This window comes from Mustela nivalis, assembly GCF_964662115.1.
Source record: "Mustela nivalis genome assembly, chromosome: 3".
In the NCBI taxonomy this organism is placed as follows: Eukaryota; Metazoa; Chordata; class Mammalia; order Carnivora; family Mustelidae; genus Mustela; species Mustela nivalis.
In genome coordinates, this window is record NC_139022.1 from 79,415,738 (window position 1) to 79,438,103 (window position 22,366).

Below are 22,366 nucleotides of genomic sequence, written 5' to 3' on the forward strand. Positions count from 1 at the left end.
GACCTTAGCAAATGAAATTTAGAGAAAGGCCTTATCTGTAGCCAACTGGATGCCCCAATCCAATTGCAGAATCCATCATGTCATTGTGCATCAAATGGTAGGTCAAAATATAGCACCATTTCATTCATTTGCCCCTGCCTAAAGTGACATGATAGTTATCTACTTCGAGACACGGGCATATCAACTTGGCCAACGCTTTTCAATCTGTGGGCTATGAAATTAACTTAGTAGCTATAAACAGAATTTTTAAAAAATTGAACTAGAAATGAAAAGAGTTAAGCACAACTAAAGTAATGAGGATAAATATCATTTCATGAAACTTTTGTTTTCATTACAAAAATATTTATAATGTAGAAAGTACACATGTATATACATATACGTGTCTACTATAAATTTATATACATGAACACATAAATATGTATAAAAATGTATATTGGATTGCAATGTGTTTCTTCATGGGAATTGCTGTTCAAAGACTTGAAAAAAACACTAGCCAAAAAAGCATCTCTATCTGTTTGCCTGGGCTACGAATGTGGCAGTTCTACCTAAAATTCCTGGACCCCACATGACCTCAGATGCAGCACGTGGCCATTTGGTGCCATTACACTAGGGGGAGCCAAGCATTCGAAGGTCATCAAGTGGACCCCTCCACACACAAGAAACAAAGGCATGTGGCAGGCAGTCAGAGCTGGCTCTATCCCACACACAGTTCTCTGCCCAACTTCTCAAGGACCAGAAACCATGGACAACTAACTGAATTTTAAAATTCCACAAAGCCCTGAACAGATTTAAATGGTTTCATTACAACCCACAATTTTAATAGGAAATAAAACAGCTGTGTCATAAATCATTTAATGCTACTGCTTTTTTCATTTGACGTGAAGAATCTGTTTCTCTGCACCATAAAGCCCCAGGTCCCATATCTATGCCTTCACTTCTTGATGCATAAAAAGAGTCCAGTTTTTACTGACTTTCCACGTCCTAATTAATGTTTCATCAGGATTCTGGACATTCCATACATAAGAGCTATCACTCCCATTTCATGAAGGCACAGTTGCATGTAAGATATGCCAGGCCACTCGGAAATGAGAGAAATGTACTCTGGGACGGCTAAAGTGGCAAGTGGAAGATCATAGCCTTGCTTGCTGGCTTTACACAAACTATTGTTGTGTAAAAGAATACCAGCGTTTAGGGGCATATAGGCAATCCAGCTGGTTCTGAGTCAATGCCTCTTTTTCAAGGTGGTTATTTTTGCACCAATGTCACACAATATGTTTGCAAAGCAGATCACAAAGAACTCTAATACCAATGCATAAATGAGTCCAAAGAATGAGTGAGGGGGTCTCTTCAAATCCTTTGCAAAATTCTTCAGATTCAGAGCCCTACGAAACAACATAGGCATTCATATCTCTCACTGTAGGCTGATCACCCATTTTAGGGAAAACATTGCTCCTCATGTTACTCCTCATGTTACTGCAGAAAAAAACATTACAGCCTGATGTCATGTTAACGCTTACTAGTGTTTTATACATTGGCAGAGATCATAAACATTGTTCACACTAGACTGAAGGCCCCTTGAGGGTGAGGACTATATCCCATTCATCTTTGAATCTCCATTATCTGGCCCACTGGACACGCACTCGGTGCGTCTCAAGAGAGTTGTATTTCTCTGCTGATGGAGGTGCCACTCCAAACAGACTAGAGTAACTTGCTCTGAGGACCTAAACACCTCCCACGAATGGAAACACACGTCTGATGTTCTGGGTCAATGTAATCATAAAAGAAGTTATGGGTGCTAGAATGGAGGTCCCGGTAGCAAAAGAGTTCTTAAAATCACACTATGTCTGAGTTGCACAGTCACCTCATGACCAGATACCTTGGTGAAAAGAGCTATTTGGAACCCCTGGGCATAAGAATGTGCAATCCTCTTGGGCACTCCAGGGACTCCTAAAATCTTTGATACCTTCCAGAAAAGTGCTACAGAATGCTATCAACAATAGTAAAAATTTAGATAAGAGATGAAACATACGTTTTCATGTCTCACGATATGTTTTTGTTCCTTTAAGTACTGAAGATAGGAAAAAGCTGCCCCCCCCATTTTTATGAGTAAAAAAAAAAATGTTTTTGTTATTATTCTACATCAACATTTCAGTATTTTGTGCAAGAGTTATACATTTCCTGGTCTGTTTTATTGTATCAAGATAAAATTTCTGAGAATACATGAAGAAACAACAAATATTTGGCTGTTCTTGAAGTCCCACATATCAGTGGTTCTTAAATACAGTTGCATATGTTCTCCCCTCTCCCAACAGATATTTGGCAAAGTCTGGATACATTTTTAACTCTCCAACTCAGGAGGTGCTACTGTCTGTCATATAGTAAGAAGAACCCAGTGATGCTGCTAAAAATCCTAAAATACAGAAGACAGCTCCTCACAACAAAGAATAATCCATCCCAAAATATTAATAGTACCAAGGTAGAGAAACTTTTGTAACAGGGATTTAATATGGAAAATGTACTTTGTTTTATACTAAAAATTCATAACATAAGGCATGAAATGGTTATCTTTTACATTACCTGATATGTAATATATCTCTAAATCCAGTTAGCATAGAGATCTTTTTATGGTTCACTATTTAATGATCCATTAGCTACTGTTGAAATTTTCTCAAGTTCATTTTTGATGGAATGTTTACATAATGAAGCCACCAGATGAGGGTGGTTTATAAAGAACTTCTTCAGGATCAGATATTAGGTCTATTTTAATAACTGTCAAAGAGGGTTAAATCTTAATTATCTTTGGTAAAAGGAGGCATAGGGGGAATAATAATTGAAATCCACACTCTATAGAGGTGGAAGATTAGCCAGATTCAAAATAATTAAACTGATACAACTGAAACAGAACACTGATCGTTGAAATTTCAGAGTTGGAGTTATTCTCAAGTAAGATTAAGGTTACGTTTTTGCAACTTTAATTATAGAAATATAAAGAAGCTTAAAAATGTATTAAAACACATTCTAGAATAAATTGGGACCATTCTCCAAACCCATTCTACACACATATGCACACATATGTGCACACACAAACCACCTACGTATGACTCAATCCTAGGTGTCTGGAGAGTATCATGAAACATATTTATTTCCCTCAATAATTTAAGGCAAATTCACGAGTGGGATATGGTGTAAGGCAAAGGGTGTGTCAGCTTTACAAACACAAATACTCTGTTGGGAATGTGAGACTCATAAGTTGAAGTCCCTTTAGCATAGTAGGATGAAAGAGAATGCCAAATATTTCTGTCTGCACGAACTTCACGGAGATTGCAAATTTCACAGCCACACCTCCTATTACTTGGGTTCAGATGGAACTCTGGTGGACCATGTTTGTCCCTGTGCCAAATCATACTTACTGACTTACTCTGGCTATTGAGGCAAAGATAGGAAAGGGCTCAGGGTTCTGCTATGAAAGAGGGAGGCTGTGGATAAAAAGAGTCGCTAGGGGGTGCCCGAGTGGTTCAGTGAGTTAAGCCTCTGCCTTCGGCTCAGGTCGTGGTCTCAGGGTCCTGGATGCGAGCTCTGCATCGGGCTCTCTGCTCAGCAGAGAGCCTGCTTCTCCCTCTCTCTCCCTGCCTCTCTCTGTCTACTCTGATCTCTCTCTCTGTCAAATAAATAAATAAAATCTTAAAAAAAAAAAAGGGTAGCTGGACTTAAAATAGCTTGAAACATGACAGTTTAGAGGAGAAAGTGTGGAATGTCAGATGACTTCTTGTCCCGAGGAGGGGTTCTCCTGAGTGATTCTGTTCTGCTGTAGTGGGCATGTAACAAAGAATACTTTCATTCTAACTTATTTCACCATGTGACTGTCAGTCTCTCACCTCAATCTTCCATCTCCCGTTTCCTTTGGGAAATGGGGCATTATGTGAGGACAGAATTAAGGAGGAAGTTGAATATGCATTGTAAAGTCACGTGTTCTATACTGATAATACGCAGAGGGCAAAGTCTACCAAGAGCTGATTCTGACAGCTTTTATTAAGATGGGTATTATGGGTTTATAAAAAGAACACTGAATGCTGTAGTCTATACTGGGAATCACAATTACAAAAAAGTTGCATGAAAATAGCCTTTTAATCCTCACTCAGAATCAACAAAAAAGGAAAATCAACGACACTGAAATGCCAGGCAAATTGCATAGCAATTCAGAACCAATTCACTATGTTTTAAATTGGACCCAGAAATAAACAATTAAAGCACTAGCCCCAAAGAAGAACTTTTCAGTGACTTCCTTTTCACGAAAGTAAATAGACTATCACAGAGGCTTAGAGAGAAGAACACAGATCTGTCTCTGAACGGGCTGGTTTTCACAGAAAATGAGATTGTGGTATTGATTAGAAGGTATCACCTGTTCGTGATGAGTACTCAAGACAGAAACAGGAGAACACTTACTGGTACCCGAACCAATCACCAAATCAAGAATGGAAATCTCCCAGACCCAGTGGCAGTGCTAAAGGATGTGTCGTGTGGGTAGCTTTAGTTTCCCACTGTCCAAAGCCACAGATTAAAAAACCATATTCTTTGATAGGGGCAGTTGTTATTTCCCAATATTGTATGAACTATGGATAGAACAATTGGTAGAAACTCGATTATTTTAAAAATATTGAGATGTAAATATACAGTGTGGGTAAAAGGTGTGTTTCTAAGAAAACAGCTTCAATACAACTTCCCTAGCCCTTGCTTGCAATCAGGTTGGCGCCCTAAGCTGACAGACCTATAGTATCCACAGCAGCACAGTATGCCACGGGGAACAGGTCCAGTCATAGATCAGGATTCTAATGCTGTCTTAAAAAAAATTAATCGAGCTCTTGAGAGAGCTGGAAAAATCCATTCCCATAGCATCTACATAGCGTCATCATGAATAAAGATAGTGATGATCTGTAAAAAATGGTGACAAAAACCTGTAGACACTCTATGGGTCCACTCATCCATTCCTCCACTCAACCTCTCACCCACCTACCATCCATTTCAACCCTCATCCCCACCCACTCCAGGCAAACTTTGGGTGAGGTACAGTCCAGTTGCTGGAGATGCATGCACCCAAGTTCCTGCCCTCAAGGAGCTCACAGTCTTTTCCCAAGAAAAGACTCTAAAGAGTACATATGGTTCATTTTCCCACAAATTACGTATTGTAAGTCTGGAAGATATTTCGCTCTGTTACTTCTCTCTTGGGACCAATAGCACCTTTGCCAAAGGGCATAGTGGGAAATAATGTGTGCCCAAAAGGTCAAGTTCTTTGTTGGAAATTCTTATAAAACGCATTGTCTAAGACAGTGTTTTCTAATAGAAGTACCATGTGAGCCACATGTATAACTTTAAATTTTCTAGAAAAGATATTAAAACAAAGCAAAAAACACCCCCAAAACCGCAAGTGAAGTTAATTTTAATATATATTCGTTTAACTCAATATATTCAAATATTGTCATTTTAACACAGAATCAATATATAAATTATTAATGAAATATTTTGCACTCTTTCATACATGCTAAGTATTTGAAACCAGTGCTAGGTATTTTGCATTTACAGCTCATGTCAATCTGGCTACATTTCAAGTGCTCCGTAGCTACATGCTGCCTGTTGAACAACATAGACCTAAGGAAACAAAGACCTCCTATTTACCATCTGGGTTTGTGACCATTTTAAAAAGATTAAAGGTAATGTAGTTTTTTCTCATCTTTCATACTGGGAGAGCTCTCAATCCTAATTCTCTGGGTCAGAAACCTTCCTGAATTGATCCATCCAAAATGCTTATTTAGTGTTGGAGACCACAGCACAGTTGGAGTTGTGGATCAAACCAGGCCCTGACTTGTGTCTCCTCTAAAGTCCAGACGCCTTGATAAGGGGTTAAGGACAGGAAAGTTGAGTAACACTGAGAAAGGGTCTGTGCTATGTGTCGTGTGCTCGCCTACATGACTTCCCACACGTTCTCCCTACAGAAGGGAACAATGTGGTCAGGGTCTTAAATTCTTAGTTGGTCCTTGTTGTTCCTGTACTTCCCATAACCCACTCCCTGGTTGATTGTAACTTCTTGTATCAATAGTAGCTAATGGCATTAGCCGTGATTACCTGGCATCACGAGATTTATTTGTAGTTAATGTAAACTTGTTATAGGAACTTGCGGTTATTTGACTAAATACTGATGTATTATTCCTTCTATTGTGATCTGCCTTAAAAATGCTTGTAAAATGTGGAATAAAATCAGCACTGTTGGACATCCTCCTCAGTGCTCCTCCTGCGCCCATCTCTCTACTTCTCGAGTTCTTTTCTTCATCCTCTTACCCTCACATTTCTGGTTGATTTATCGCGCCGCCGTGACAATTTAGTGCCTATCATATATGTCCTATGAAATCAGAGATACTTCTCGTTGAATCTGAGTCAGTACAGTCTGGTGGTCTGAGCATGGGTCCTGGCACCAGGCTGCCTGTGTATGACCACAATACTTACTGTGTGATCATGGACCATTACTTAACCTCTCTGTGCCTTAATTTCCTCCTCTAAACTCTGAGGTTTAGAGGAGTCAGTATCATAAAGTGCTTGGTATCTCTCATAGGGCAAGCATATATAGGTGTTTGATAAAACACATTTTGAAAATTTTGAAATGAGTTTGCATTTTTCAAATATGATAAAGAAGTAAAACATATCCTAAGAGAAAGACTACTTTGAAGGGAGACCCTCAGAGTTCAGAACTAGACTAAACCTCAGAAGACTGAAGGATCTATTGAACATTTGGAAGCCACTTAATCTACCTGTGCCTCTATTTTTAAAAGCACAATAGGGGCGCTTGGGTAGCTCAGTCGGTTTAAGCATATGACTCATGATCTCAGCTTAGGTCTTCATCTCGGAATTTTGAGTTCAAGCCCTGCGTGGGATTACACACTGGGCCTGAAGCTTACTTAAAAAAAAAAAAAAGAGTGTACGATTTTTGCATGCCTGTTTATTAAAAATGTTGTGGGCCTAAACATGCTAAATATAAAACACTGAAGATTCCAATTAGTTGGGAATCATTTCTACAAAGCCAAGGCAATCTGGTTATAATATGATTAATGTAGGGATATAGCATATAGCTATGAAGTATGCATTTGTGAGGCTCCATTTGTGGAGGGAGAAATGACTCTTTGTTCATGATGATATACAGATACATAGAAATTTCATTTTAATTTCGGCTGCTGTCATATTTTTCCCCTGACCTTTACGCTTAGCCATGCCAGGCCCTTGGTGAGAAGCTCCCAACTCTGACATTGCCCAGCATCTGAAGCATTACCATTCCCATAATTAACAGTGACTGGAAACAAATAATTTAATTCTGGGGCAAATGAAAATGAATCAGTGGTGTCAACTCTATTTCCCATCTTTCTAATTTTCTGTAACAAAAGAGGAGAGGGGAAGTGTCTGTTCCCTGGTGTGAGATTCACTTAGGAAAGCGAGAGACAGATGAATAATGGGTGATGCCTTAGTCCTCACTCACGCTGTTGTCCCCAGCTGGAAAATCATTTGTCATACTGAATAAATATTTAAAGTCCCACAGAATACGGCAGCTGGACATATTTATGTTTCTAACAAAATATACTCATGACTTGGTGTGGGAAGTTAAGAGGAAAGCACATTTAGAGGCAATGAAACCATAAACCCAGGTAGACCTCAGGCTAAATGAAGCACTCCTTTCAGTATCCCTTAGATGCAGTAACAGAAATTTAACACAGTGCTGCTCCTGATGCTTCAGCCATGAAATAAGACAAAATAGCTGGAAACCTGTGGCATTTGCAATAAAATCAGCACAAAGGCATTTTGATCTTGGATTCGTAATGCGGTTAAGTACAAATTTGCTAGTTCAAAAGGACTTAGTTGTGACTTAAGTCCTTGCTGTGTCTTCCTGATTCCATCACTGCACCTTAATCTGCAAAACGAAGGCTGTGTCTGTGACCCAGAAATTCTCTTCCTCCTCTGAAACTCCCAGCACGTGGAACTGGTAGACAGGAGCTGTACCAACATGGAGATTCTATCTGTAACAATGTCTACTCCAGTATGCATTCAGTAACTGGGAAATAATCAGGATGGATTCAGGGACCCACTGGACCCTCTCTGAGATGGGCCTGAGCTACAATTCCATGATCACCCCACCTCCATGAGCCCCTACACCGACTGGTGGACCTCAGTGACATTTTGGGTCTCCTGGAATTAGTGTCAGTTCAGAACAGGTGAGCCCCCTAAAGTCTGATTATTTCTTTCCCCCCCTCAGGATTGCTACCCTAGTAAAAGGTTGTAAGTCCCTTGGGAAAGGCTGAGTGAAAGACTAAGGTATATAGTTTCAGTGGTGTCTGGGGGTTCTCCCTCAAAAGACCCAGCCTCCCCTTCATTTGAGGAGTTCTGGGTCTGCAGACTGCAGTCGAGTCTCGGAATTCACTGAGGGGTCATGACTCTCATGAGCCTCATGACTTTTTATGATTCAAGTTAAACTTTCATTCACTTGACCTAGAATTCTTCTGTTTATACAGATCAAGTAAGACTTCAGCAAACTTCCCATCTATTTCACTCTGGCAGCAACACCACGATCAACTAGCCAAAGCCATATGGGTCCAACCCTGGCAGGACCAGTGTCCTTTAAGTAACCAAACCTGCCCTGCCTTGAGCAAATAAACCTCAGCATTTTGGAATTTACAATGGGAGGAAGAGAGAAATAAATGCATGAAAAGCAAGTATTTGCAGGGAGGGCTGGTCTTAGAATGGGCCTCTCCGGGGCCCTGAGTGCCAAGGGCTCTGGGAGAAGAACCTCTGAAGCAGAAAAGACGGCAAGAGCAACACTCCTGGAAAACACATGGAGCATTGATGTGTCTGAGGCCAGGTGCCCATTCCAGAAGAACTCCAGCATTCTGAAGCCTTATTTCCTTGGCCATTCAGTTTTACTTAATTTAAAACCCAGATCAGATGTGGATAGAGGGAGCTCTTAACTAAGTAGAAAAAACAAGATCTCTGGAGAAAGCAGAGCCTTGGCTGAGACACCCCAGAGGTTCAGAGACAGCATGTCCAAATGAAACTCTAGAGCTGCTGAGAAAAGCCCTCTCTCATGGAGACAGTGCCTCATGTATTGTATACAGGTAACATTACCCATAAACTTGGATGAGGAAGAGAGATAACTTTCTTCATTTTCCTTAACAACGTCAGTCCTCAGGTTCCCTCAGTGCCTGGATCGCACAAAACTCTGAGTGTTTTGCCACCTGGGCTACCCCCTCAGCTGCACCCCCAGCCTTGGTAATCTCTATCTCTTCTCACAAAAGAAGAATCAGGCTAACAGATACATGAAAAGTTGCTCAACCTCACTCATCAGCAAGGAAATACAAGTCAAAACTATAGTGAGATACACCTCATGCTAGTCAGCATGGCTAAAATTAACACAGGAAACAACAGATGTTGAAGAGGGTGTGGAGGAAAGGGAACCCTTTAACACTGTTGGTGGGAATGCAAGCTGGTGCAGCCACTCTGGAAAACAGTATGGAGGTTCCTCTAAAAGTTAAAAATAGAGCTACCCTAGGACCCAGCAATTACACTACTATGTATTTACCCAAAGGATACAAAAATACAGATTCGAAGGGATTCATGCACCCTGATGTTTATAGTAGCATTACCAACAATAGCCAAGCTATGGAAAGAGCCCAAAAGACCTATGGAAAGAGCTCAATTGATGAATGGATAAAGGAGACAAACAATGGAGTACTATTCAGCCATCAAAAGAATGAAATCTTGACATTGCAACAACACAGATGGAGCTAGTGTATTATGCTAAGCGAAATAAGTCACTCAGAGAAAGACAAATACTGTATGATTTGACTCTATGTGGAACTTAAGAAACAAAACAGATTAACAGAGGGAAAGGGGAAAAAGAGAGGGAAACAAACCATAAGAGACTCTACTACAGAGAACAAACTGAGGGTTCCTGGAAGGGAGGTGGGTGCGTGATGGGCTAGATGGGGGATGGGCATTCAGGAGGGCAGGTGCTGTGAGGAGCACTGGGTGTTGTTCCACCCCTGAAACCAACACTACACTCTATGTGAACTAACTAGAATTTAAATACGAACTTGAAACAAAAATACATAAATAAAAATAAAAAACAAAACAAAACCGAAAAGAAGAATCAGTCTGGAAAGCCTGAATGACCTTCCCAGGGTCCCCAGTTAAGGGCAGGAGCAGGGTGGACTTGGATTTCTGGACTCCGAGTCTTGTGCCAACTTGGCAAAGGCACGGTGAATTAACCTCTGGTATCACAATTCATGGAGGCTAGCTGAGCTAGCAAGAGACAGTCTGTGCTTTGCCAGGTAGATTACGTTATTTAGAAGTCAGCAGCCCTGAGCTGCTGGCTGAAGAATGATTTGTCTGCGACGGGGAAGAGGATGATATCATGAATATACCCAGGCAGTCTCTGCTTCTGTCCTGCCCTTGAATTAACTTCTAGACAGTCCATTAGTTTAGGAGTGTTCCGCAGCCACCATAATGACCCTTTTCTCTGCAGTCAATTGGGTTGACCACATCACAATCCAGAATTGGCAATTAAAACTGCCGTAATAATTTGACCACACTCCAGTACCTTTGAGTTTATGGATATCACTGAAATTTCCTCGATAAAACTGTAAATGGAAAGGACTGGAAAGTTCAGAATTTAGGCCATTAGCTTTTTTCTGACACGGTATTACGTAGGTAAGAGAAAGTAAAAGAAAGGTTTAGCCTTTCCTGATGGCAAGAATGTCTTATCCTATGGACCCTCAGAATCTGGTCTTTTAACAAATAGCCCCAAATAACACATGTTCTTCCTCAGGCACCCCAATTCACCGCTGTAGCCTTTTGAATCCATGATCCGAATTACTTCCCCAGGTCACCCATGTTATTTTGGCAATCTCACACAGAGCTCTGAGCACCAAGGGAAAGCCTCCCTTCTCTATTATTCATTACAAAGCTAATTATTGATTTTGATCATTTTTTTCCCCTAAGGAAAAAATAATTTTACACTTTCCCAGACTTTCCAACCTTCTTGGTTTACTGGACTGGTCAATGGGAATGTCTTCACTCTAAGGAAGGCTCCTGATTTGGGCAACTTAGTCATGTATTTGCCAAGTGCCCACTGTGAGCAGAATGTAGCATATGAAGGGCTATAAACAGATGAAAAGACACATCAGAAAAATCTGTGAATAATCCACCAATCTTAATATGCACATACTTCATCTTGTGGCATAAAATGATACAAATTTTTTTTCTAAATATTTTGAATGAGTTATAAAAGTGATCCATTAGTTTGCATGCAGAAATGTTTGTATCCCTGAAGTAACCAGATCATACAGTCTTTCTCTATGATGGCTTATATTCCTTCTCATCTTAGTTCTGATTTTAAAGTACTACTGGAGCTAATTAAGGAAGACATGCTGCAGTTCTCTGACCTTCTCTTTTGGTCAAACTGTGTTTTGCTGTGTGGGTTCCACTCTCAACAACCACAACTGATATGCTTCTCAAATTCATAACCCAGGACTGTCTCCTTTCTTTTCTCCATTTATTTACTTTTATTTTATAATATTCCTACTGATTCATCCTCTGATAGATATCTCAGAAAGAACATCTCTAATGAAAATAAAGTTCTCAAATAGAAATTCTTTATTTTTACTTTTTCCATATCAGAGCAGAGTATCTTTGACTCTCCTAATTAAGCTATTGGGGTTTCTTCAGCTGTGGATTTACTTTGTAGAGTCAACAGGTGATTCCAGCTCTTTAGGGATAATGATTACAACACTGGCTACACTTTCCCAGGTTTCAGTTATCTGTGGTTTCAACCCCCTGTAGTCAACCTCAGTCCAAAGCAGATGCTCCTCCTTCTAACTCATCATCAGAAGGTCACGATGCCTACTTCATTCACCTCATGTCATCTCATCACTTAGGCATTTTATCATCTCACATCATCACAAGAAGAATGAGTATAGTACAGTAAGATATTTTAAGAGAGACCATATTCACATAATTTTCATTACAGTATATATTTATTTATATATATTTTATTATATATATTTATTATATGTAGTATATTTTTATTATTGTTCTATTTTATTATTAGTTACTGTCAATGTCTTACTGTGTCTAATTTATAAATTAAACTTTATCATAGGTCTGTAGGTAGAGGAAAAAGCATAGTTTCTATAGGGTTTGGTACTATCTGCAGTTTCAGACATCTTCTGGGGGTTCTGGAATGTATCCCCCGTGGGTAAGGGGGAGAGTATGGGACTATTCCACTGTACTTGGCCAACATCACAACTTCCATTAATTCAACAAAAATCAAGAACTTACAAATGGAACATGATACATCTCAATAAGTAGGCTTCCTACCAAGTTAGACAGTTAACACAGATCAATAAAATAACATTTGCTTGAGACACACTCATCCTGTACTTAAGAGCAAGCCTGAATAGTTTGAACCTATACTAGCTCATAACAGGTAGGACCAGGGTTATTTCTTGCTGAAACTAAATTTTCAGAAGAAAAAGACACTTAGGAATGCATTCTACCCTAGAAACAAGATTCCACTTAAACTAAAACTCATTTCCTAGAAGTAAAAATACTACCAGAATCAGCCACAAGAACACAGAAGTGTGTTCTCCTTTACGGTTGATAATTATATATTTATCGGTATCATATTCCTAAGGCTGATGTGAAGATAGGGAAAGAAGTGTGTTAAGGGGTAATTTCCCAGTAATGAGGTCCTCTGGAGTGAAGAACATGTATAATTATGAAGAATAAACATTACTATGAGATATGAAGGGAAAAAAGCTTACCCGAATCCAGAAAGTAAGCGACAGAAGAGAAAGAATCCATAACCTTGGACAAATGAAGAAAGGAAGGCGAAGAATCCATTGATAGACATGCAAATCAGAAGAGACTGCTTTCTTCCCACTTTGTCTGCCAGTCCTCCCCAGAAGAAAGCCCCTGCCATCATCCCAAGGTACACTATGCTGCCTGCAACACACAAAAAACAGAGAAACGTGTCAGACTGGGAGTAAATGATGCATGTTAGATCAAATGAACAAGAGACAAATACATTTCAGCGTTTTTCATGGGAAAAAAATTCCTTTAAAAAAATACCTCCTTCTGGATACACAAATCACCTTTCAAGCTGGAAAGTAAGCTCTGTGGGTTACCTTTAGCTGTCACAAGCAAGGACAGGGGTAAAGGAAAAAACAGAGATATTCTCACTTGGCTCAAGAGAATGGGTACATAGTGGACAGGCACAGGGAGTCTCCACACAGGGCAATCCTGGAGTTTGACACACGGCATGTTGCCTTTCATATAAATGTCCAGCTTAGCACTTGACAAGGCCAAGATGGGAGACTGAGTCAAGGACTTCCTGGTCAAAGTGGATCCCCTAACCTGCTTCAAATCTCTGCCTGTAGCAGATGATGGGGCCAAGGCCAGACTCTTACAGGCTCCCTCGAAGATTCCATAGGTTCTTTCTCCCTAGTTTCTCCTAAAAGCCCTGGCCCTTCCCTGGGGAGGAAAGGGAGGCTAGGGAAGGTGGGTTTAGAGATCACAAGAGTTAATCTTAAAATAGTCTCAAACTCTGCTTATAAGGAAAAACTTTCTCTTGGCATCAGAAGCTTAAGGAGGAGCCTAAGGAGAAGAAAAATAACTGTTGCAGTTTGGGAGCTGTTAAACTTATCATGGCTGGCTTTACTCCCATAGTGGAAACAAATGGAAAATCAAGGGTTAGATCAATGTCCCTCTTGGTGTCACTGTGAGTACACATTTCCTTTCCTCTTCTTTTGTTTTCTTTTTAAAGTAGGCTCCATACCCAGCATGTAACCCTGAGATCATGATCTGGGCTGAGATCAAGAGTCGGACCCTTAAATGACTGAGCCACCAAGATGCCCTGTGAATTTTCTAATTCACTTGCTTCACCTAAAAAACCAGGCCCCCAGAAGCCCTGTCCAAAATCTTTCTTAAGATGAAATCGTACTAGGTATGGCAAAAGTTACTTCAGAAATGTTTGTCAAAGGGTGTGCAATAACTAGGGGAAACGACATAATTAATAAATGGAAGTTTGTTATATCTGGGTGAGGTATTTACAAAGCTATTACTACACCTCTCATCCATTTCTGCTTCCCCAGCTTCACCAAATCACCACTTGAATAGTTCTTTTCAAAGGCACATTCAAGATACTCAGCAGCATCTAAGACACAAGTTAGAAAAACACATTGATTTTTTGCCTTAGATTAGTTTGGGAAATATCCTATTTAAACACTCACCCTGAATTCATTTGCTTAACACACAGTTAATGGATCAATACGAGACCCAGAAGGAGAACACCTGGAAAAGTCTGATGACCTTGACATCAATGACATGTGGATGCTGTTCTGTATATAGCTGAGTATAGGCAGTTAGAGTGAATGGCAAATGTTGGCACAATTGTACAGTAAGACAATATAGAGGCCATTTTTATTCAGACTGGAACGCTGCAAAGGGGTGAGTGGTCCTTTGCCTTGGTGGGGAATGACAATTTTCTCTTTATTATGGGGCTAATCATACACAGAGCATCCTTCTCAAAAGGGAGGGGGGAAGATACTCATATCACAAAGCCCAGTGCATGGTTACAAGACAATTTAAATAATGTATCAGCACAAGGCAAAGGAATTCCCAAAGGAGACAGCTTCACACAGGGAAATGCATACGCAGCAAATCTCTTATTTATAGCTTAAGGGGCTCAAATCAGCTACTCAAGCCTCTCAGAAGAATAATCAATAGCTAAGCTTCTCATAATAATATCTATGACTTTAAAAAATGCCTACAAACCAGAGGTGAACTCCTTTAGATCAGGAGGGGGACTGTGGCCGCTGCAGTCCAAAGATGTGGGAATCTTTCTTGTACTTCCAGCCCCAAGGACAAAAACCAGTTCCTAGCAATTGCTGAACCCTTACCAGCTCTAAGTGTTTGTATGAATTAATGTATTTTTTCCTTACAACACTCCCTTGAGGTTAATACTATGGAACCCAGTTCATTCGCACAGAGAATCGAACGATCTGACCACAGAAAAGTGAGTGGCGACTACATCCCAGCCCATCAGCAGTTCTTCATGCAACATGGCTACAATTCCTTTAATAATCCTGGATGCCCTGCCAAGAAAACATCCCCGTCTAACCCGGCCCCTATGTGGTGGTACCACCCAGAACTGAAAGCACTGTTTGAAAGGTCTCTGAGGTGTGTCCTTCTTAACTCACAAAATCAGAGTTAAGGCCAGGGTAGCTGAATATCATGGGCAGAAGCTACAGGGAAATGCTGCTTCATTCTACACAAGCATATGACAAGGGGTGCGCCATTTGTTCTCAGATACTCCAAATAGGCACATCCCCACCTGCTGGTGGGAGGTAAGCAGGTCAATGCTGAAAACAGCTCAGGAGTGCCAAGGAAAAATGAACACCCAGTATCTTGCTAAACAGGACATGCTATGGAGGTGCCTGAGTGCCTCAATTGGTTACGCATCTAACCCCGTTTTGGCTCTGGTCATGATCTCAGGGTTGTGAGACTGAGGCCTGCAGCCAGCCCCAAGCTAGACGTGGAGGCTGCTTAAGATTCTCTCTCTCCCTTTCTCTCTCTGCCCCTCTACCCAGCTCTAAAGAAAAAAGGACATGCTATGTTCCAAAGAAGGGCAACTAGGGCAACTCCCTTGCATTTCTGGTTGTAGGAGGGATGGTACTCCTGTTGGACTGGGCTCTATATCTTACCACTCTCCTTATTCTAGGCAGTCACCTGCAGTCTCATCTTTACTAAGCCAGATCATGGATTTATGAAGAGATGATTCCAGCACTTTAAGGACTCATAACTGGTTTCTAGATTTTCCCAACTGGCAGTAGTGTGAGAACACAGCCCCACCCTGGGAGTTCTTAAAGCTCAAAGGAAGGGCTGAGTGAGCTGAGTTTGCCTTGACTTCTGTGATGGTGAGGGTTCAGTGACTTGACAAGGGGCAGAGCACCCACATTTATCATTAGCATTTTGTACTTAAGCCACCCCCAAATTACACTCATTAGAGGTTTTAATATATAAAAGACTAAAATAAAAATGGCCCATCCTTCAATTCCTCCAGATATCCTTAATACACACCCAGTCACATATATGTATATATGTGTGTATATATGTGTGCATTGTGTGTGTGTGTATACACACACACACACACACACATATATTTCTATGTATGTATATCTACAACCCAAATATGCCTACATGGCCAAAAATTCAAAGCACATAGAAATATAGCAAATGAAAGTTTCCTTCTCCTCTGCCTTTGACCCTCTTCCCAAAGGTAACTATTATCAGTTTTCCTAATTCTTCTAAAAAGTTTATACCTATTACTGCATAGAAAAATGGATAATCTTTATGAATTTCCTGTTAAATATAGTTTTTGTGGGGCACCTGGGTGGCTCCGGGGGTTAAGCCTCTGCCTTCGGCTCAGGTCATGATCTCAGGGTCCTGAGATGGAGCCTTGAGACTGGCTCTCTGCTCAGCAGGGAGCCTGCTTCCCTCGCTCTCTCTGCCTGCCTCTCTGCCTACCTGTGATCTCTGTCTGTCAAATAAATAAATAAATAAAAGTCTTAAAAAATAGTCTTTGTTCTGTGTAATATTTATCTTTTCTCCTGTTGCATATAGGATTTCTGAATTAGCAAACCAGAAATAAATCTCTGTCAGAATTTTAATAATTACTTCAAGACACATTTCATTTATTTCAGAAAAGCATGCACTATCAGCTACCAGGGGAAAACCAGTTATTTCCCCATCTTGTATTTTTTCTGTGCCTAAAATTAATACACTACAACCTCCTTGAAAGATAATGTCAAATTCAATTATAAAGAATTTACTGAGCATGCACTTAGCCTAACTTTTCCTGAAGTGCTAGAAATACAAGGATTGATAAGTCACGATCCCTGAGCTCACCCAGGCAGAGCCTGAGCAAACCTTTATCTGGTGCCCAGTCCAAGCCAGAAGATGGAGACAGTGGCACACCCACTATTTCACACTACCCTCCCAACACCCCATCTGATCATGGACATTACAGAGTGGAAACAGCCAGATCAAAACCTTCCATGGCCTCCTGGGGACACATGACCAGGACAGGGCAGTGCTGAATGCACACCCAGGGACCTCGGTCCTAAGTCCCTGAACTCTTTCTATTTCATCCAAATGGCTTAAGGAGCACATAATTCAGTGAGGGAGACCTCAGACACACAACAGAAGGAGCCCAGCCATGAGGTATGCACGCCAGTAGGGCATAAGTGGGAGCAAGGCGACAAGAGGTGGCCGGTAACTCTGACTGGACTCTGGGAAGGTTTCACTGAGAAGGGGCTATCTGAGAGGACTTTGAAGGATAAGGAAGATTTTGAGATGGTATTAAATTCCCCCACAAGCAATAGGTTTACCAAAACAAAATACAGTATCAAGTTGTATCTTCACTTCTATTCTGGTTAAGAATATGTGTCAGATCTAAAGATAACAATCTTTCCACCCTACATTGCTTATTATTGGTAATTAGCCTGTCCCACTGGCTGTGCCATGGACAGGAATTCAGCCTCTCCTTGAGCTTATTTGAGACAGACAGCACAATAAGAAGATTCATTTACTGACTGTGTGGCCTAATTAAAGATAAACCTTTGAATGCTAGCAAAGGCTCAGAGTGAATAAAACCGGAAACACTCCGGGATTGTCAGAACACAAGCTGTATTTCCTGGCTTGTTTGTTTCCATGTTGTTTTCACTGTGTGCTGTTTTCCATGTTGTTTTTGCTGTGTGCTGATGGGGATTCCGGGAAAACCCAGAGCAGCAATACATGCTCTTGACATAGACCACCCTCCTGTTCTCCACTCCTCATGATGCTGCAGATGGTCAGAATTCAAAGGTATGTTAGTCCATAAGGATAGGAAAACCAATGCTGTGAGAAGCCAGTACTTGAAATCAGGTCTTCTAGATTCTTGCTCCACAAGAGTATGACTTCTGGACAAAAAGCACCAGCACCCCAGGGCAACTTGCTAGAAATTTAGATTGTGAGGCTCCACTCCACTCCTACAGAAGTCAGAAGCTGCATCTGGACAAGATTCCCACAGATTTGTGAGCATTTCAGAGTTTGAAAGCAATTTTAGTCTGCTGTGCTTTCCATTAAAACACTTAATCTAACACATTTTTTTACTTCAAGTTTGCATTTGTCTAATACATATTTGATAGGAGGAGATGCAGGCTATGGAATATTTTAATTTCAAAGACACAGAACAAGCAAGAACTCCCCATACCAGTTGCAGATATGTAAAGGGCAAATAGGAACTCTGTGCTTCTCCTAGGACATGTCTCCTCAGGACTAGCTAGAGGCAGGCCTCTGATGTTGAGAGAGGCCAGGCTGTGACTCTCAGATCTTTCTATGAACTGAATGAAGACTCTTTTTTTTTTTTTTTAATTTTTTGTTTCTTTTCAGCGTAACAGTATTCATTGTTTTTACACCACACGCAGTGCTCTATGTAATCTGTGCCCTCCCTAATACCCACCACCTGGTTCCCCCAACCTCCTGCCCCCTGCCCCTTCAAAACCCTCAGATTGTTTTTCAGAGTCCATATTGAGATACCACCTGAATGAAGATTCTAATTCAGCTGGGCTTTTGGGAGGTTGAACGTGACCTGAGGCTTTCACTACTCTTCCTACCACAGCTTGGGCTCAGGCCATGCTTGGCCAGCCCTTCGGTCTTTCAGAAGACCAAAAGAGGCCTCAAGCATGACTTCCTTATTAAAGTATTTTCCAACGTGGGGACTGATTCCATTTATTTAATCATACCCTCGTTTCCCCCAATGAATATCACATTTCTATTTCTGTCTCTGCTAATAAGCTGCTTTTGATCCTTTCTGACAATACCTATGGGGGCCCATCTTTTCCTTGTAGCGCCATTTTAAAGCACATTTTAAATTAACAGAACAATTTTAAGAAATGTATATAGTATTTTTTCTCATAGAAATTTTTAACAAATAGGTTTTTAAGATTTTTTTAAGCACTTCAGTTATCCATGGCTAATGCATTACTCTAAAATTCACTGCACTATTTATTTACAAGTTGGATTTCTACAAAAATCATTCTGTGGCAGTATTCTGAATTCAATGGTAAATAATCTCCATGAGGTAATGATCATAGTCACCTTTTATATGGGGGTTGTCTTAGGATAAAACAAATTTTTAAGTCAAAGAAAAATAAAAATAAGCACTAAGAAAAGATATATGTACCTCCTGATGTTTATTGCAGCATTATTCTCAATAGTTAAGATACAGAAGCAACATAGGTGTCCATTGATACACAAATAGATAAAGAAGATGTCACACACACACACACACACACACACACACAGAGGAATATTATGCAGCCATTAAAAGAATTAGATTGTGTCATTTGCAACAACAGGGATGGACCTAGAGGGTATTATCCTAAATGAAATAAGTCAGACAGAGAAAGAGAAATGTCATTTGGTTTCACTCATATGCAGAATAAAAACAAAGCAAACAAACAAACAAACAGAAAGCAGAAACAGACCCATAAATACAGAGAACTAACTGGCGGTTGCCAGGGGACAGAGAGGTAGGGAGACTCACAAAGTGGGTGAAGAGAAGTCAAAGATACAGGCTTCCAGTTATAGAAGGAATATGTCACAGGGATGAATGGTCCAGCATAAGAAATATAGTCAGTGGTATTGCAATAGTGCTGTATAGTGCTATATAGTAGTTACACTTGGGGGGAGCATAGCATTCTATAAAGAGTTGTCCAATCACTAGGTTGTACATCTGAAGTTAATGTCACACTGTATGTTAACTACATTTCAATTAAAAGGAAAAAAAGTAAAGCTGTGCTGAAAGAGAAGACTGACTTGGGCCATAGCTATGCCCTAGTAATAGTTTCTGTAGGGATATACTTGAAAAGGCCAGATTCCAGACTGTTGTTATTTGGATACTTATGCAGATAAGTCTACTGTTTCTGAAGTCTATGATCAAGTTTTAGATTTTTTTTTTTTTTTTTTTTTGGCTGTCATACTTGGATGGAAGACAGCACTAGACATAATCTCAGACTTTGGCTGGTAAACTAACTTTATCACGCAGGAGTCTTATCTTCCACAAAGTACCACTTACCAAAGAGGAGCATGTTAATAGAGCAGGATTCGGCCTAATATTTCTTACACTGAAAGGTCTTTGCATCTTCTCTGGCCAGACCAACTCAAGGGAAAGTGTCTAGGGCCAGTAACACTGAGAGGTGCCCTCCACATGAGGACACATACAGACTTCCTGATTCTAGTAAGGTGAGTGAGCCTTTGTTTGGGATTTTGAGCAGGGTCCCTTTTTATGCAAGGTCCTGAAATGCTAATATTACTACTGGTGCAAGAGAAAGAAAAGAAGCGAAGGAAATGATGATGGAAAAGAGACAACAGGATGAAAGCGAGTGGGCTCCAGCTGGTATACAAAGACAGTTACAGCTTTTGGGCTCCCCTGGCTCAAGTTCTGAAAAGACACCGCCTGAAACAGTATTGGAAGACTTAAGTAATTTTTTTAAGTCTCAAAGACTTATTTTTCTTTTGCAATTTTAAACTAGTCAAATGAGTAAATAATAAGTGATTGCTCAAATTTAATTAATTTAAGTAATTGATAATTAATGGGCTTCTCTTACCCAACCCTATAATTTTTTCAATTACTATTTTTAGTAGCCACAGGGAAGGGCCATCACGTGTTCGAATGCATCTGTGGACTTGTACAAGATCAAATACAAGTGAGGAAAGCGATAATATCCAAGGCATATGTACAAATGAAAAAGAAAAATCCTCCTAATTTGCAATGGAGAACATCTGCAACAAAATTCAGCTCACCTTCGCTAGAAAGAACTGTAAATATCAGCTGCGGTCTACAGCCCATCTCTGACTTTTACACTGGGGAAGTCTGACATTTAAGTCCTTTGGTCGGAGCAGAGATGGCCACAGCTGCTTGTACAGACAGGTAAGGCCACATCGAGCAGCATTTACTACTTGTTATCTAAGTCTCCCTGGGCACAACACAGCTTCTGAAGGCCTAGAGACACTTGCCGAATCCGCCGAATCCAGAGAGCCAAAGGAGGAAGCAGAGTCCTAAGAAGGAAGCCCAGTCTTCTCTAACATCCTTCCTCAAATGGCTAGTATGCAGCCCAACCCAACCCACTGGATAATGGGAAGAAATATTCAAACATATTTTATATGGATAGCTCTGGAAGCCCCTAAAAAGGGCAATTACAGCCTCTTCAGTGATCAAAGCATTAAACACACAAGTCTTAGGAATGAAGAGCATTACAGACAGTCATTTTATGATTTACACCATGAGATCACCTATCAGTTCCACACCAACAGGACCCCTCTCTCTGGAAACTTCCCCCACTGCAGGCCTGTGCTGAGGAAGAGAAGTGGTAATGGACTGAACCCTTGCTTCTGAAATCTCAGTCACTGAGTCAACAATGAGGAGGTAGTCATTAAGTCTACAGCTCTTTGTTGGGTTCCTGTTGTGAGTCAGGTACCTTTGGAGGAATGAGGACAGGGGAAAGGGAAGAAGAGCAGTGAGGAGAGGTCCACAAATATGAAACTGGCATGGTCCTCACTCTTGAGCAGCTCACAGCCTAGCATGGTGCTTTCAGACGATGGCTGCACATCATAGTCATCCAGGGAGCTTCCAGAAAAAGAATGTTGATGCCTAGGTCACCCCTAGAGGCTCTGGTCCTGGGGTAGGGCTTAGACAAGAGTATTTTTAAAAAACTTCTTGAAAGTTTTAATATAAAACTGGGGCCTTGAACCTTTGGTTTCCTGAGAGATTAAAAACATGCAGAAAATTAATTACCATTAAATGAAAAGCATGCTTAATTAAGGTGAGCACATTGTGCTTAAGGGGAAAAAAGGAAGGAGCAACTTAATTAGTTCCACACAATTCCGGAAAACTTCCCAAAGAAGGTAGATCATGCTGGGTTGTGACCAATGAGTAAGAATCCTCCAGGTAAGAGGGGAATGTTCCCAGGGAGAGAAGGCTCAGTTAAAAGCTCTGGAGTTGTGTCAGAGCACAGCACACCAAAAGGACTTCTGGTAGTTGAGGATGAAGGGAATATAGAGCTCATGTTTGGGGACAAGAGTGACAAGAGACCAGGATAGAAGACAAGTTGGAGTCAATCCAAAGCCTTTATTCTTTGGAAAACTATAAAACAGACTGGCCATCATCAGTGCCGGAAAAGATCATTCCAGAAACTACGGGGAGGATCAACTGCAGTGGGGAAGGATAGAGGGGGCG

The 22,366-nt window shown here is 40.7% G+C and overlaps 1 protein-coding gene across 1 annotated transcript in view; it reads right to left on the reverse strand.

Moving 5' to 3' along the window:
* Window positions 1–22,366, reverse strand: part of SV2C (synaptic vesicle glycoprotein 2C) — a 220,724-nt gene that overhangs the window by 109,819 nt on the left and 88,539 nt on the right. Inside the window, exon 3 of the mRNA XM_082724783.1 lies at window positions 12,852–13,032. Coding sequence (XP_082580909.1) covers window positions 12,852–13,032 — 181 coding nt within the window. The remainder of the gene's footprint in view (window positions 1–12,851; window positions 13,033–22,366) is intronic.